The 14021-nt window shown below is 42.8% G+C and overlaps 1 protein-coding gene across 3 annotated transcripts in view; it reads left to right on the forward strand.

Moving 5' to 3' along the window:
• piezo1 (piezo-type mechanosensitive ion channel component 1) overlaps window positions 1-14021 on the forward strand; it is a 64587-nt gene that overhangs the window by 47023 nt on the left and 3543 nt on the right. For 2 of the 3 annotated variants that reach the window (XM_017430344.3, XM_017430335.3), the window contains exons 38-53: window positions 59-247; window positions 4482-4676; window positions 4810-5053; window positions 5201-5330; window positions 5542-5689; window positions 7466-7618; window positions 7852-7913; window positions 8412-8570; window positions 8772-8919; window positions 9856-10044; window positions 10250-10342; window positions 11517-11689; window positions 11875-11997; window positions 12112-12191; window positions 12422-12608; window positions 13684-13825. In XM_017430344.3, the coding sequence (XP_017285833.1) occupies window positions 59-247; window positions 4482-4676; window positions 4810-5053; window positions 5201-5330; window positions 5542-5689; window positions 7466-7618; window positions 7852-7913; window positions 8412-8570; window positions 8772-8919; window positions 9856-10044; window positions 10250-10342; window positions 11517-11689; window positions 11875-11997; window positions 12112-12191; window positions 12422-12608; window positions 13684-13825 (2415 nt within the window). The remainder of the gene's footprint in view (window positions 1-58; window positions 248-4481; window positions 4677-4809; window positions 5054-5200; window positions 5331-5541; window positions 5690-7465; window positions 7619-7851; window positions 7914-8411; window positions 8571-8771; window positions 8920-9855; window positions 10045-10249; window positions 10343-11516; window positions 11690-11874; window positions 11998-12111; window positions 12192-12421; window positions 12609-13683; window positions 13826-14021) is intronic. The other variant, XM_017430352.3, reaches the window with a different exon arrangement.

Consider the following 14021-nt stretch of genomic DNA (forward strand, 5'->3'; position numbering starts at 1 on the left):
AGAACTTTATGTAGTTACTGACTGATAGGAATGAATTGACTGTTTTGCCTCTCCCCAGGTGATGGTGGTTCTGAAATACATCTTCCAGTTTGGATTTTTCCCTTGGAACAGTGTGTACGAGATGACCCTTAATAAAGACAAGCCTTTCTTCCCGCCACGCATCTTCGGCCTGGAGAAGACCGACAATTACATCAGATACGATCTGCTCCAGCTGCTGGTTCTGTTCTTCCACAGATCTCTTCTGATGGTCAGTTTATATTGACAGAGAGAAGACCCCCAACTCTTTCGCAAATATAAATTCTAATTTTCTTTATTTTTTGTCAGCGTATGTAACGCAAAGTGTGCCGACAGAGGAAAAGTTAAAATCACGCTAATGAGCACCTGAAGCAAAGAGGCGATGTTGGGTTTATTGTCCTGTCCGGTGGCACAACAGATCAACCCATTTTTAAAAGAGTCTGTGTGCTTTAGGACTGCGCGGTGGTTTGAGGTTAGCACTTCTCTTAGCAAGAAGGTCTCTGGCTTGAATAACAGCTGTGTGGAGTTTGCATTTTCTCCTCCTGTATGTGCGAGTTTCCTTCAGGTGCTCCAGTTTCCTCCCACGGTCCAAAAACATGCATGTTGGCTTAATTGGTGGTTCTAAATGAACTGTAGGCACGAGTGTGAGCAAGCATGGTTGTTCGTCTTGTGTGTCTGTTTTGGCACTGTAATAGACAGCTGTCCACTGACCCTGGACAGGATGGGACTTGAGATTGCTGGACTGAAGCACATCATGGAGGCACAACAAGAACATAAGAGCAGTGTGCAAAGAGCCCAAGACGGTCCACCTCTCGACAGCAGGGTGAAGGTTGCAAGCGGGTTCCATGTTCATGAAATAATAATTTAGTGGCCGGAATAGTGTACCGGAACATGTGTGTCTCATTGTGAAAGGGAAGACATGCATCTCCAAAGGTGGTGAGAAGGACAGGGGCTAAGATCTGGTGAGTCCAGAATCACAGGTGATGGTTGACAAACCTGACACTGTAGTCAGCAAACTACAGAAGTCAGACGATCCTAATACTTTGTCACACTTTAGCGTATCTAGATTGCATTTCTATGGCTTAGTGAGATACAGTATGTGGCTGTAAAGAAATAAAATCACCTGTTTATGTATCTGATACTCTAGCAAATGTAACTCCAGAGATGCCACTAATTTATTGATCACGTAAAAAAAAAAATTCATAACATGAACGTAGCATCTTTGAAACGTCACATGTACCTCACAAATATGCTACAGTAACAAAAGTTACGTAGCAGTGACACAACAACGTTATGCGGTCTCATGCTGTGCTAACGCTCTGTCTGCTCTGCCGTGGTATTGTTGCACACTTTTGGTGCTTTTATTGGTAATAGGTGTTGCCATTGCTTGTCTGTCTGATCTCATTAGAGTTGTGTATCAGTCGAGTATTCCTTTGTGTTCTTGGCATATGTACCGCATAAATATTTCATAGTTCATGATGTCAAGTGGTTTTTGTTGCGCTGTAGTAGTATATGTGCCGTTGTAACAGTATCAACTTTGTCTATATGTTGTTTTCTCCTTTGGTTGCGTACTGTTCTGTATGGAATGACAACTGCACCTGCATTGGGTGAACTAATGCATTACTACGCAAGGTATTACTCTGGCACCGGTGTCAAGACAACAGTTGGACTTGCACATCTTCTTTCAGTCCTTCACAAGTAGTCTTCAGCACGTGCAGTATGCCGAGTGTCGCTCTCAAAACGGGCGTTGTGTCAAAAAAGCCCCCGACTGGAAATGCAGTAAGAGTCGTGATGGTTGCATTCATTCTTTGATTTTGCCCATTTTAACTAGATTTCACATAATCAAAAATCATTGCCCATCCCTAATACGCGCACAAATATATGCAACAGGAATGCGATGTGAACGCAACATCATCTATGCAACAGAGCGTGACATTTCACAAAATGTGCTTCATTGCTTTGTGTTTGGATCCGCTTAACAGGCGTTTCTGGTTACACCAGCATATGTGGCAAAATGAGAAGCTGCGTGACAGCAGTTTTAAGGGGGCAAGAAGAAGAAGAAGAAGCTTGATAGGCTGTAAGATGCAATAGAGAAGGTGAGGACAGCCAAGGCCTCCGAGGTGCCGGTGGTCACCGGAGCACTCAGTGCTGTGACCCCAAAACTGGGAAAATGGCTCCAGCAGATCCCAGGAAGAACCTTAGAGTCCAGGAGAGCACAGTCCTTAAGTATCCTTAATAAGATGACGCTGAAATGGGATGTTTCTAACAGAGAAAAGCAGGCTTCATATGGAAATGTTCAGGAAACTTAAACATAACTTCAAGGTTTCATCACAGTTAGGAACTGTTATTCACAAGAAATCAGTGTCTTGATGATGACTAGACAGGAACTCTGGAATGTGTTGGGTAAGCGTGCATGAAGAGGTCCCAGTGTTTCCTAATGATGAGGCCTGATGCTGACATGGCTATATTAAGGTTTGTAACAGAGAGGTAAGAGTGTGACACGGAGGCTGAGGGTTCATGCTGGGAGGGAAGGACAGGAGAATGCTGAGCATTCTCTGCAGATAGACCTGTTGAAAAACATGTTCAGCTCATCTTTCCTGGCTTTCATCAGTTTGAAAGCCCCCTGACCTCAAAGCCTGTGATCTTCCTCATCCCTGACCGCCGTCCCTGTTCTGCTGTGTTTCCACCCCCTTTAGTATGTTGCTCCTTCAGAATTTAAAATAAAATGAAACTTGACAGATACTGTCACCGCATTCTTTAGCCAAATAAAACCTTAACAAGTTGGTTTGGATCAGAGAAGCAGACTCTTCTCTCACTCATTCGCTGTACCTGCTGTTCAGGGTCACGGGGTGAACCCCATCCCAGAGGTGGGGCCAACACTGAGACACACATTCACACCTAGGGTCCATTTACTCATCAGTCATCCCCTGTGATCACTCACTCCTGTTCAGGGTCGCAGGAGAGCCAGCGCCTCCTCCAGCAGGCAGGGAGCGAGAGGCGGGGTTTGCAGTTCATCACAGGGTCACATAGACATGAACGAATGAGGCAAACAGGCATGTCTATAGACTGTAGGAGGAAACTGGAGTACCTGGAGAAAACATGGAGAACATCCAACCTCTAAATACAGAACCGCTGACAAGACTTGAACCTGTGAGGCGACAGCAGTAACCACTGTTCAGCTACAAGGAAAAAAAAACTAAGAACTCAGGATGTTTTTGCTTGTGTGTCTGTCTCATATCTCATGAACCACCAGATAGATTTTAATGAAACTCTCAGGAAAAGGCTGAGGGCAATAATTAAATAATAAGTTAAACAAATGCAACCTTAGAAGGATATTTTGGCCATTTAGAAGTGCAGTTTTCTGCAAAAGGTAATATCTTACCTGCTGTAGAAAGCTTTTTTAATGGCCTTAGTTTGGATAAACAGAGTTTAATACTAACAGGACTGACAAGTTAAAGGCTAGTCTGAACTCAGCCAAGACCAAAGCAGAGTGCTGTCATTTTAAAACAACTACAATGTAAAGAAAAAAAAAAGGAATAATTCCTGCAGATGTTTTTTCAGACCGCTACAGTGAGTCAGTTTCTCATTACTGAGTTATTTCCACAGTTTTCTTTGAGCAAATAGCAGCAGCAGCTAGCTGTATCACTTCAGGTGCAGCCAAAAAACATCTACTGTGAAATTGATGACAATGTAAAGCTTTAAATAATAGTGTTTATATGAACTGCTCTGAAATGTTGAGAGTGGAATGGTTTTAAGAGAGCAAAATTATCTTTGAAAGTGGTATAAAACCTCTGCTAGAAGTGACCCCCAGGCTGCACTGGAAGTGCTACAGTTAGCTGCTGCTGCTGCTCTTTGTGTTTGTAAATAACCATGTAATGTCAAAGTGGTAGAGGTGGAATGTTCTAAAAAAAACAAAAAACCCAGCGTTCACATAAACCGCTATGAAGTTTTGGAGATTAGAGCCGCTTTAAACAAGCAACAGTCCACTTTGGTTTTGACCACATTCAGATTAGTCTTTAGCTCATCTGTCTGGTCAGAATTAAACTTTATTTCCCCAAACTGAGGTCATTCAAAGAGCTATCTACAACAGGTAAAATATTATTGCTCATATTCTGTCCACAGAACCCCACTTCAGAAAGTCCAGATTATCCCTTAACACCCATCTCAACACATGAGCTCAACCTTGTCAACAATTTATCAAAAAACAAAAACAAACTGTATTTGACATTACTGTTTGATCTTAGTGATGCTGATGTGATCTGTGAACAGCTCACTGATACGTTCCAATATTAAGAAAAGTGTAAAGATCTATGAACCCCACCTCCAAATGGCCAGAATATCCCTTTGACCCTCCCGTCCTTGTGAGAAGAGCAGAGCGTTTAAAACGGCGTGGTTACATCATCTTTATTTTTTTCATCAGGGTTCCTGAGTTGAATGAAACAGCGTTTTGTTTTGTTTGTGTGCAGCAATACGGTCTGTGGGACCACGAGGGCCCCCTGGATGAGAAAAGCTCCTCGAAGGAACCTGGAGAAAACATTAAAGAGGGAGGTGAAAATGGAAGGAAGAAGAAGGGCAAAGAAGTAAAGGGGGAGGATTACACATTCAGTACTTCATCCACCCTGGAAAACCTGGACAAGATCGAAAAGAACCCGTTTGAGCAGGTCGGTGCAGATATTTAATAGTTTCTACTTAAAAATGAGCCCTTTTAAGTAAAATATTTCAGTCCTGACAACTGGCCTTGTCGGGGCTTTGTTCTTTGTTCTCGCTGTTTGAGTTCTTTGTTCTCAAATACAGGATGATGACGACTGCCTTGAGCCGAGTACCAGCTCAGTTGCTGCATCAGCGCAGCCCCTTGAAGTGGATCCGGAGAACCCGGAGTCAAAGGATGAGGAGGAAACGCATCCCGGGAGGAAGGGTGGTGATTCTGTGAACAAGGAGGAAAAAGACAGCGAGCAAGGGACCGAGGAGAGCCCAAAGAGAGGCACCAGCATCAGAATCCGTAAAAGAACTAAGAAATCGAAGGAAAAGCCCAACAAAGGTTTGTGTCTTTATTAAAACGTGCTTTAAAATCCAAATAGTCAAGTGAAGCAACAGATGCGCACAAACCTTTCTTTTTGTCTGTTGCAGTCTGATTGAATTGATGTTATTTTTCTTTGTTGTTTTTTTTTTTCCTCCCCCACCCCAGTAGACCCTCCAGCTGAATCTGCAGAGACCGGTGAGGAGCTGGAGAAGAAAAACCTGAAAGGCAGGGGTGCGGAGGCCAAGCTCAGAATCCTGGCAGTGGGACAGAAGATTAAACACATCTTGACATCAGGGTGAGACGGACAGAGGAACTTGACTAAACCCACACGTTACCACAAATTAAACATTTCAGACTTCTTACTTGGACGTGATTATTAAATGAAAAGGAGCGATGCAGTCATTTTAGCTCCAGTCTTAAGAGAGCTGTAGTAAATTAAGGATAACGTGATTACTTTTTTAATGGTTATTGTATGTTTTTTGTTTGTTTGTTTTGTTTTCCTGCAGCGCCCAGTGTGTAAAGAGGCCAGCTCAGGGATTCTTCAAAAATATTTTCCGGTCTGAGTTTCGGGCGTCCACAGATGTTTATGCACTGATGTTCCTGACTGATGTCATTGATTTCGTCATCATCATCTTCGGTTTCTGGGCTTTCGGGGTAAGAGATTAATTGATGTGTGGTGAAAAAAATAAAGTTATCAATCTTCTCTGGTATACAGTAAGGACATTCTTGGTCACTTCTTTGTATTTATGTAAAAGAAGAAAAGAGTTAGGACATGTCCTCTTAAGACAACTTTAACCTTTGTGTACGGGTCCCGGTGTTTCCTAACGATGAGGCTTGATTTTGACATTCCAAGGGATGTCATAAAGGTTTACAGTTTGTGCTGTTAGCTCTGCCGGCACCAGTGCCTTCATCTTTCTGCAGATTATTGTCATTTCTCAACACTCATTTTATACTCATGTAAGGTGTTACAAAGTGTGCTTTAATTACCCAAACACAGCACACAAACATTCATACAGCAGAAAATGTTTAATTGGCAAAAACTTAAAGGGTCAACCTACAACAGGAATGTAGATGTGTTTAAATACTTTGTAGGGTTAGAAGCAACAGACAAATGAGCATTCTGAATGAACGTTAGGTTCTTGTGATGGTAACAAGATGGTAAAATACTGATGAATAGCAAAAAAGCATGAAACTCATAATCTTGTTTCTGCTTTTGCGACTGTACTACAAGGATTCCAGTATCATATTGAATGGATAACAGTATGTCCGACGGGTGGGGCCCCACCTCCCCGCGGGACTGCAAACAAGTGGTGATTCTGTGCAGAGCGGAGTCACACACGCAGATGTTGTAGCTCGTCCTCTAGATGCAGCAGATCAGGGAACTGGGTCAGAATTCATGTCCGAGCTGATTTCACGCGTGTTTGGTTGGGGAAAGGTCGAGGACGTGCCTGACCACAGGAGTACCTCAACATGATGCAGACAGTCCACAGACATACGTCGAGTGTGGACGGGCGGTGTCTTGTTGAAAGACCATACCACCTCAGGAGGGGTAAGACATATTGACACAAGATGCCATTGCTTGTGTGGGTTCAGGTCAGTTCAGAAGGTGGTTCGAGGCTCAGGACGGATTGTGTTCAGACTACCAGATGAATAGAAGGTAGTGTGGGTGTAGACATTTTCAATGCGCATTAAAGCAGTTCACTTCTGTATTTAGTACTATCGAAATACAATTCAAGATGGATGTTAGGGCCGGGTGTAAAGGAGGTCGTTGATGCAGAGCTGTGCCATCATGGCCACCTGAATCGGTGTTACTCCTGGGGCTCCCCACACCATGACGCCGGGAGTAACACCGGTGTGTCTCTCCACAACATTGGCGCAGTACTCTCCCCTCGGCTCCACCATACGCTTGCACGATGGTCGACTGTCATAATGCAGAAGATGAGATTCTTCACTGAACATCTTACGAACACCGCTCTTCATCGGTCCGTGTCTCCTGGTTACGGCACATCTCTAAACCCCGCCGTCTCTGCTCTGGTGTTAATGGCAGCCGAGGCACGGGACAGTGAACCGGTCGTTAAAGCGCACGATAGCCCAGGGTGTGGTAAAGAGTCCAGTCCCTGGGTCTGGATGTCATGAGGTTCTGTAATGTTTAGGGGCACAGTTCTACAATTCTTTCTTGGTCTCGTCTGTCTTGGGTGACTGGAATCATCACTCTGTGTGGCTGCTCTCACGTATCAACTGGTTAATCTTGTAGTGAACCATGCTAATGTAGCCGCTCTTAATTTAGATCAAACTGCTGTAAATTTCACAACTAAACAGCTGCGTTTAACTTTGATGCCACATTGTTTGCTGCCGTGCCGTCACTCCTCATCATTACGTTTATTAATCGTTTAAAGTGGAAATCACTGACGTCTCCCGTCTTTCCCTCAGAAACACAGCGCAGCAGCTGATATCGCCTCCACCCTCTCCGAAGACCAGGTCCCCGAGGCCTTCCTGGTCATGCTGCTGATCCAGTTCAGCACCATGATCATTGACAGAGCCCTGTACCTGCGCAAGGCTGTGCTGGGAAAACTCATTTTTCAGGTCGGTTTTACCCGTTCAACCCATTACTCTTCATCCACAGTGTCCAATATATCGTTAGGTTCCTGACACGAGAGAGTTTTCACAGCTCTGTTCTGCCATTACAGGAAACTGATTTACTATGAAGTTTAAACTAAATGAAGCTGGCTTTTGTTATATTTCTTTGGTTAATTTTATTGTCTTCTTTTCTTTTCTGGGATATTCTCTGTTTTACTGTAAGCCTTCTTTACCTCCAGGTGATTCTTGTTCTGGGGATTCACCTGTGGATGTTCTTCATCCTGCCTGCTGTCACTGAAAGGTGATGTCAGATGAAAATATTCGCTAACGCAGCTGCAGTTTCGGTGGCCAAACATCTGTCCATTCTTTGTTGGATTTTTGTAAACCTCACAATCTAACTCCCAAGGCTGAGGCGCACCAACAATGACTTCCAAACGATATGAAAGGAATAAATCAGATCTTTTAAGTGTACAGTGTGTCCTGCCTGTTGTGGATAGCTATTTGGAGGAATGGCATTTAATTCGGACTGAACTGACAAGCTAAAGGCTAGACTGAACAATGCCCTTTTCAAAATCGCTGATTCATAAAACTTTACACTAAGCTTAATTTTGCATTACACTGTTATTTCAGTAAAAATATTGAAAAATTTCTGCCAGATTTGGCCCTTGTCGGCACTAAAAATGCTACAACTAGCTGCTACTGCCTCTACCTGTGCAAATAACCACACACAAATGAAACTAACCATGTTATAGATAAATACATCACCATGATCATTTTTTCCCCTCCTTTTTATTCGCAGGATGTTTAATCAGAACTTTGTGGCCCAGCTCTGGTACTTTGTAAAGTGCATTTACTTCGGCCTGTCAGCCTATCAGATCCGCTGTGGTTACCCCACTCGTATCCTCGGCAACTTCCTCACCAAGAAATACAACCACCTCAACCTGTTTCTCTTCCAAGGGTATGGCTATAGTTTGCACTTATCTCTACCTAAGTGGTGTGTGTGTCTGGTCATATCGCTGTTTTGGGCTAAATGTGAAAAAAATTACTTGTAGTTTCAAGAAAATCCACTTTTTGAATATGTTTAATGTCTTTAAATAGCCCAATAAGTACCAGTCTGATATGGTTCCGGCCATGCGCTTGTGTGTTGCTGTGCGTGTAGGTTTCGTCTGGTGCCGTTTTTGGTGGAGCTTCGAGCAGTTATGGACTGGGTTTGGACCGATACCACTCTGTCTCTGTCAGACTGGATGTGTGTCGAGGACATCTATGCCAACATCTTCATCATAAAATGCAGCCGTGAGACAGAAAAGGTGTGACATGCGTGGGTTACATGTCGCTAACTGGCTGGGGTAGTTTGTCAGAAGGCTTGAGCGAGTTTTGTCTCTGCTTTCCCCAATTTAAAAACAAAACAAAACTGTTATTTTAAAAGCATTTCTAAAGTACAAGGGACAAATCTACCCAATGGAAAGATGAAAACACAACAAAGACAGGCCAGTCTTGTTTTAACAAAAAGTCATTATCTTGTGTTTTAAATAAAGCGAGGGTCCAGGCCCCAGCAAAGGTTCAAACCACAATAATTTAGAGCAGGTAGAGTTTCCATAGTGGGGCTGTGGTGGTTTATCATTGTTTTGGCAGCATGTCAGGGTCCTGGGTGGGGACATCATCCAAAGTACAAAGGGACTAATGGAATAATACCTAAAGGTCATAACTAATAGTGATATACTATGAACTATGAATACAGGAACCAACATAAACTGTAAAAAAAAAAACTAAGAAAAAATTGTACACTATGACATTTGTTGTTTGTTTTTTTTTTCTTTTTGAAAAGGTCGGTCCAACATACTTTCTGCTGCAGAATATGAAAAAGTTAATCCCCTTTAGTCAACACATGAGGAGCAATTGAGAAATATTTTTACGTGTTTGAGAACTTTACTAAGCAAAAAAAAAAAAAAAAAAAAGAAGACTTGTGTTGACAAACTCTGAGGTTTTGACCTCCAATTTTTGTGCTCCACTCTTTTCAAATAAAACTTGTTTTAAGCCTTATCATCTGATGAAAGAGTTGATGCAAATAAAGAATGTCTAAAGGCCTTTTTTAAGTCCGAACACAAAAACAAAAGGGTCAGACTAATCCGTGTTGGATTTAAAGAGTGAAAAAAAAAACAAATTCAAGCCATCACACAGTGTTATAGTTCAAAAGCCATAATCCTAAATAACTTGTTTTATATTATCTTGGTTCTGTTTTTCAGAAATACCCCCAACCTAAAGGGCAGAAGAAGAAGAAGATTGTAAAATACGGCATGGGTGGTCTCATCATTTTCTTCCTAATCTGCATCATCTGGTTTCCCCTTCTTTTCATTTCATTGGTCAGATCGGTGGTGGGCGTGGTCAACCACCCCATCGACGTCACAGTCACTGTGAAACTGGGAGGCTACGAGGTAATTTAACAACTTACTGGGGATTAGAAATCAATAGCTGTAAAGTTGCACAGTCTTACGTCTATTTTCATACGGATAGCTTAGTGCACTTTATTGGTTTTGCTTTTATCTATGTCTTTGTAAACCTTAAATTCCAAACAACAGCAATAATGCTAACTTTAAAATGTGCATATTCCTGTAACATTTCTGTCTGTGTGTGTTCCAGCCCCTGTTCACAATGAGTGTGCAGCAGCAGTCGATCAAACCCTTTACAGATGCTAACTTCGACAAACTCACCAAAGACTTTGGAGACAATGCCGTACGTCCTGATGTCTCTGATTTAATGCTTAAATGTACACCTATGCTGTGAGTTTCTTTCTGTTGGGATGCTGCACGCAGCTGGTAGTCCTGGGCTTTTCCCAAGTCCATCTCCCGGTGGGACATGTCCAAAACACGTTCTTTGGAGGGTGTCCGTAAAGCACCTTTATCTGACACCACTGGTTGTAGGCTGATTGTTCATTTTGTGACCGTGTCACAATAAAAGTAATACCAGGGCGCGTCACAGAGAAAGCAAACAAACGGACAAGCTGAATACGGTTTGGTTTGTGTCTCATGATGGCACCTAGGCTTGAAGAAACTCTGAAGACCCATCAGATGTCTCAGGAAGGTCAAACAGTATTTTGATAACACTGTTTACAGTAATATCCTAGTGCTGTTGGTGTCAAACACGGATTTGGAATTGTCAGGCAGGGAGGGGAACTTGCTTTTCACTGGGGCTTGGGGCTTTTTTACGACTCCAAAAAAGTGAATTGCCAAAATGTCACTGAGATGCTGGGAACAGCACCTCCTAACTGTTGGTCTGGGACTGATGAATCCCAGCGTTTAAACGGGGTATAAAAGGATGTCTTCCAGTTGTAGAGAGGTTACATTTCCCAGCCTTCAGTGGAATGTGTAGCCGACAGAAAGACAGTCCAACCTCAAACACAATTATACCAATAATACTGGAGAGTGTGTGATAGTTTGACTGAATCAGTCTATATCAGTCTACAACAGGGGTAGACAACCCTGGTCCCGGAGGGCCACTATCCTGCATGTTTTCCTTGTTTCCCTGCTCCAACACACCTGATTCAGTGGATGAATCACCTCTTCATGTTCTGCAGAAGCCTGTTAATCACCCATTGATTCAAATCAGGTGTGTTGGAGAGATTAACAGATTAACTGGCTATCTTCTGGGGATGAAGAAGATGCTGAGCCAAAAGGTGAGGCTGTTGACCTTCCAACAGTCACTTTTGAACTCAGGTGGTGTGTAATGACTGAAACGACAATCTAGCACATAATAGAGTCCAAATGAACTTCCCCCTTTGATTGCTCCGAACAGCCAGCCCCACTAAAAAGCAATCAGTCATCGTATCACAACGAGATGAGCTACGCAGACCTGCTTAAAACTCCCTCAAAGGTTTGCCAACTTGGGTTTCGTGTGTGCGTACAATTAGGTGGCCATGCAGTTCATCACCCTCTACAGCTGCGAAGACATCGTCACGGCTGAGATCGAAGGCAGCTCCGGATCCGTTTGGAGGATCAGTCCACCCAGCAGGCAGGACGTCATTACAGAGCTACACGAAAGTCGTGCTAACGTCACACTCCGCCTTGCCTGGAATTTCCAGCGGTATGGCTTCCACTGTCTTCAAAAGTTATGTTGTTGTAAATAAACGCCATGTGTGTCCTGTTCATTAGAGCCGAACTTTAAATGTTTGGCTCTTATTTGTGATAGGCTTTACCTTTTATTCTGTGTTTTATGTTCCTTTTATGAGTATATAACAAGAAGGTCTGGGTGTTTGTGTTTTGTGATAGGGACCTGGGTAAAGGCGGAACAGTTGAACACACCTTCGGGAAGCATTCGATAAACCTGGAACCTGGGGACCCAGTCAGAGCAGATCTGGCATCTTTACTGATTGGCAATCGCACTGATCCTGTGTAGGTTCACTAAATGGAAGCATGTTTATGTAAATGAAATAAAATTGTTACACATATCTTTGTTGGGCTTCATTTTGCATCCAGCAGGTATTTATTTCTTTTTTTTCCCCCCAGGCTTGTCCCTGGCATGTTCCCTAACTACATCCGTGCCCCCAATGGAGCAGAGGCCAAACCAGTCAGTCAGCTGTATAAAGGTCAAAGTTCACAGGATTCCTCTTGTTTACAGTGCAAAATGTTATGAGCTGAAAAGAAAATCAAAATGATCAGAAGTCCATTTAAACATTACTGCCTTACTGCTCGTGAACCCACTGATCTGCTGAAATCTGTGGGGGGGAGAGAAAATAGACTGTTGTCTTTTTCTGGGCAGAATCAGTTATTTATTTATTTATTTATTTATTTTGTTGTCTAACTTGTGCTCTTGCAGATGATGAAAATGATTACCAGAACATAACGCTGTCCCTGAAGAGCGACCGGTCTCCGAACAGCACGGGGAACCAGGAGTGGTGGAACATTGCAATTGCGAAATGTGCGCCCCCGTGTAAAGTGCTGCCGATGGTCATATTCAACGACAAAGTCAGTCCGCCGAGCCTGGGGTTCCTGGCTGGATACGGGTGAGAAACGCAGGAACACAAACAGGCCCAGAGTGGCAGAAAACTGTAAATTATCACATATAAACTAATGTTGCCATTTATTTGAATATATTTGCTTTTTATATATGATTTGAAAGTGGTCTTGACCAATAGTTGTGCAGGCTTTCTGAAGGGTTTATTTTTTTTATTTATTTGCTGCTTGTAACTAAGTGGGATGTTTTTGCTGACCTACCAAACACTGATCTATGAATTTTGCAAACATTAAAAAGGCATCTAAGCTAAAAGGAAGATATATGCTTTGTTCCCAGCAGCCTGTAAAAAAAGCCTGTCTTCACTTTTATTTAAATATGTTGGAAAACCGACTGGTGACCAAGGACTACGGGCTCAAGGATGTTTACTTTAGAACATTAGATACTCATCTGGTGCTTACAAGCCTGAACGAATTTCTAGTTCTTCCTCATTTCTTCTATTTATATTTGTTTTCTGGCCGCTCCAGTCAATGTTCATGCAACATTAACACTCGCTGGCAAGAAAGGGTTAAGAAATGGTCAGATCTGGACCTAGCTGGAACCCTACTGTCATGGGATAAGCAGTGTGCCTGTAATTACTGCGATGAGGTCACATGACCTTTCAACACGCGCAGTTTCATTTCAACAAATTTAAACTCGCTGAAAAAGTAGCTTGCGTTTAGTTTGCTTGACTTGATGATAACCTACTTGACATAATACCGTATTTGTTTCCACTATAGAGTACACTGGATTATAAGACGCACTATCAATGAATGGTCGATTTTTAAACTTTTGTCATTTATAAAGCATACAGGATTATAGATCGGAAAATACGGTAGTACAAAAAAGCAACTGCTTCTCACAGAGTTTGTGGCAGAGATATTTCACACAACGTAAGCTTCAACTACCACAAGTGGTTTGCAGAAAGTGGCCAAATAGTCCTGAACAAACCTTAATTGCTTCTGGAAACAAAATAATTCAGCTCCCCCACCTGAACGTTGATGAGCAGAGGCGGGGTCCGGGCGAAGCTTGTAGGAGACTCTAATTGGTTCACAGCAACTCGTCTTGAATCCAGTCTGTCCTTGCAGCATCATGGGTCTGTACGTGTCCGTGGTCCTGGTCATTGGGAAGTTTGTGCGCGGCTTCTTCAGTGAGATTTCCCACTCCATCATGTTTGAGGAGCTGCCCTGCGTGGACCGCATCCTGAAGCTTTGCACTGATATCTTCCTGGTTGGTGTCTAAAATGTCTACATTAACACACACACACACACACACACACTTGAAATGCTATTTATCACAAGGTGTTTTTCTTTACGATGCACTTACCTTTTGACCATGACTGTTAATAAACAAAATATGAAAACGTACACAGATCTGTTTAGTCCTTAGAAGTCTTCCAGATTGTCCATTCTCTCACGTCCTGTGT

This window comes from Kryptolebias marmoratus, linkage group LG22 (assembly GCF_001649575.2).
Source record: "Kryptolebias marmoratus isolate JLee-2015 linkage group LG22, ASM164957v2, whole genome shotgun sequence".
Taxonomy (NCBI): domain Eukaryota; kingdom Metazoa; phylum Chordata; class Actinopteri; order Cyprinodontiformes; family Rivulidae; genus Kryptolebias; species Kryptolebias marmoratus.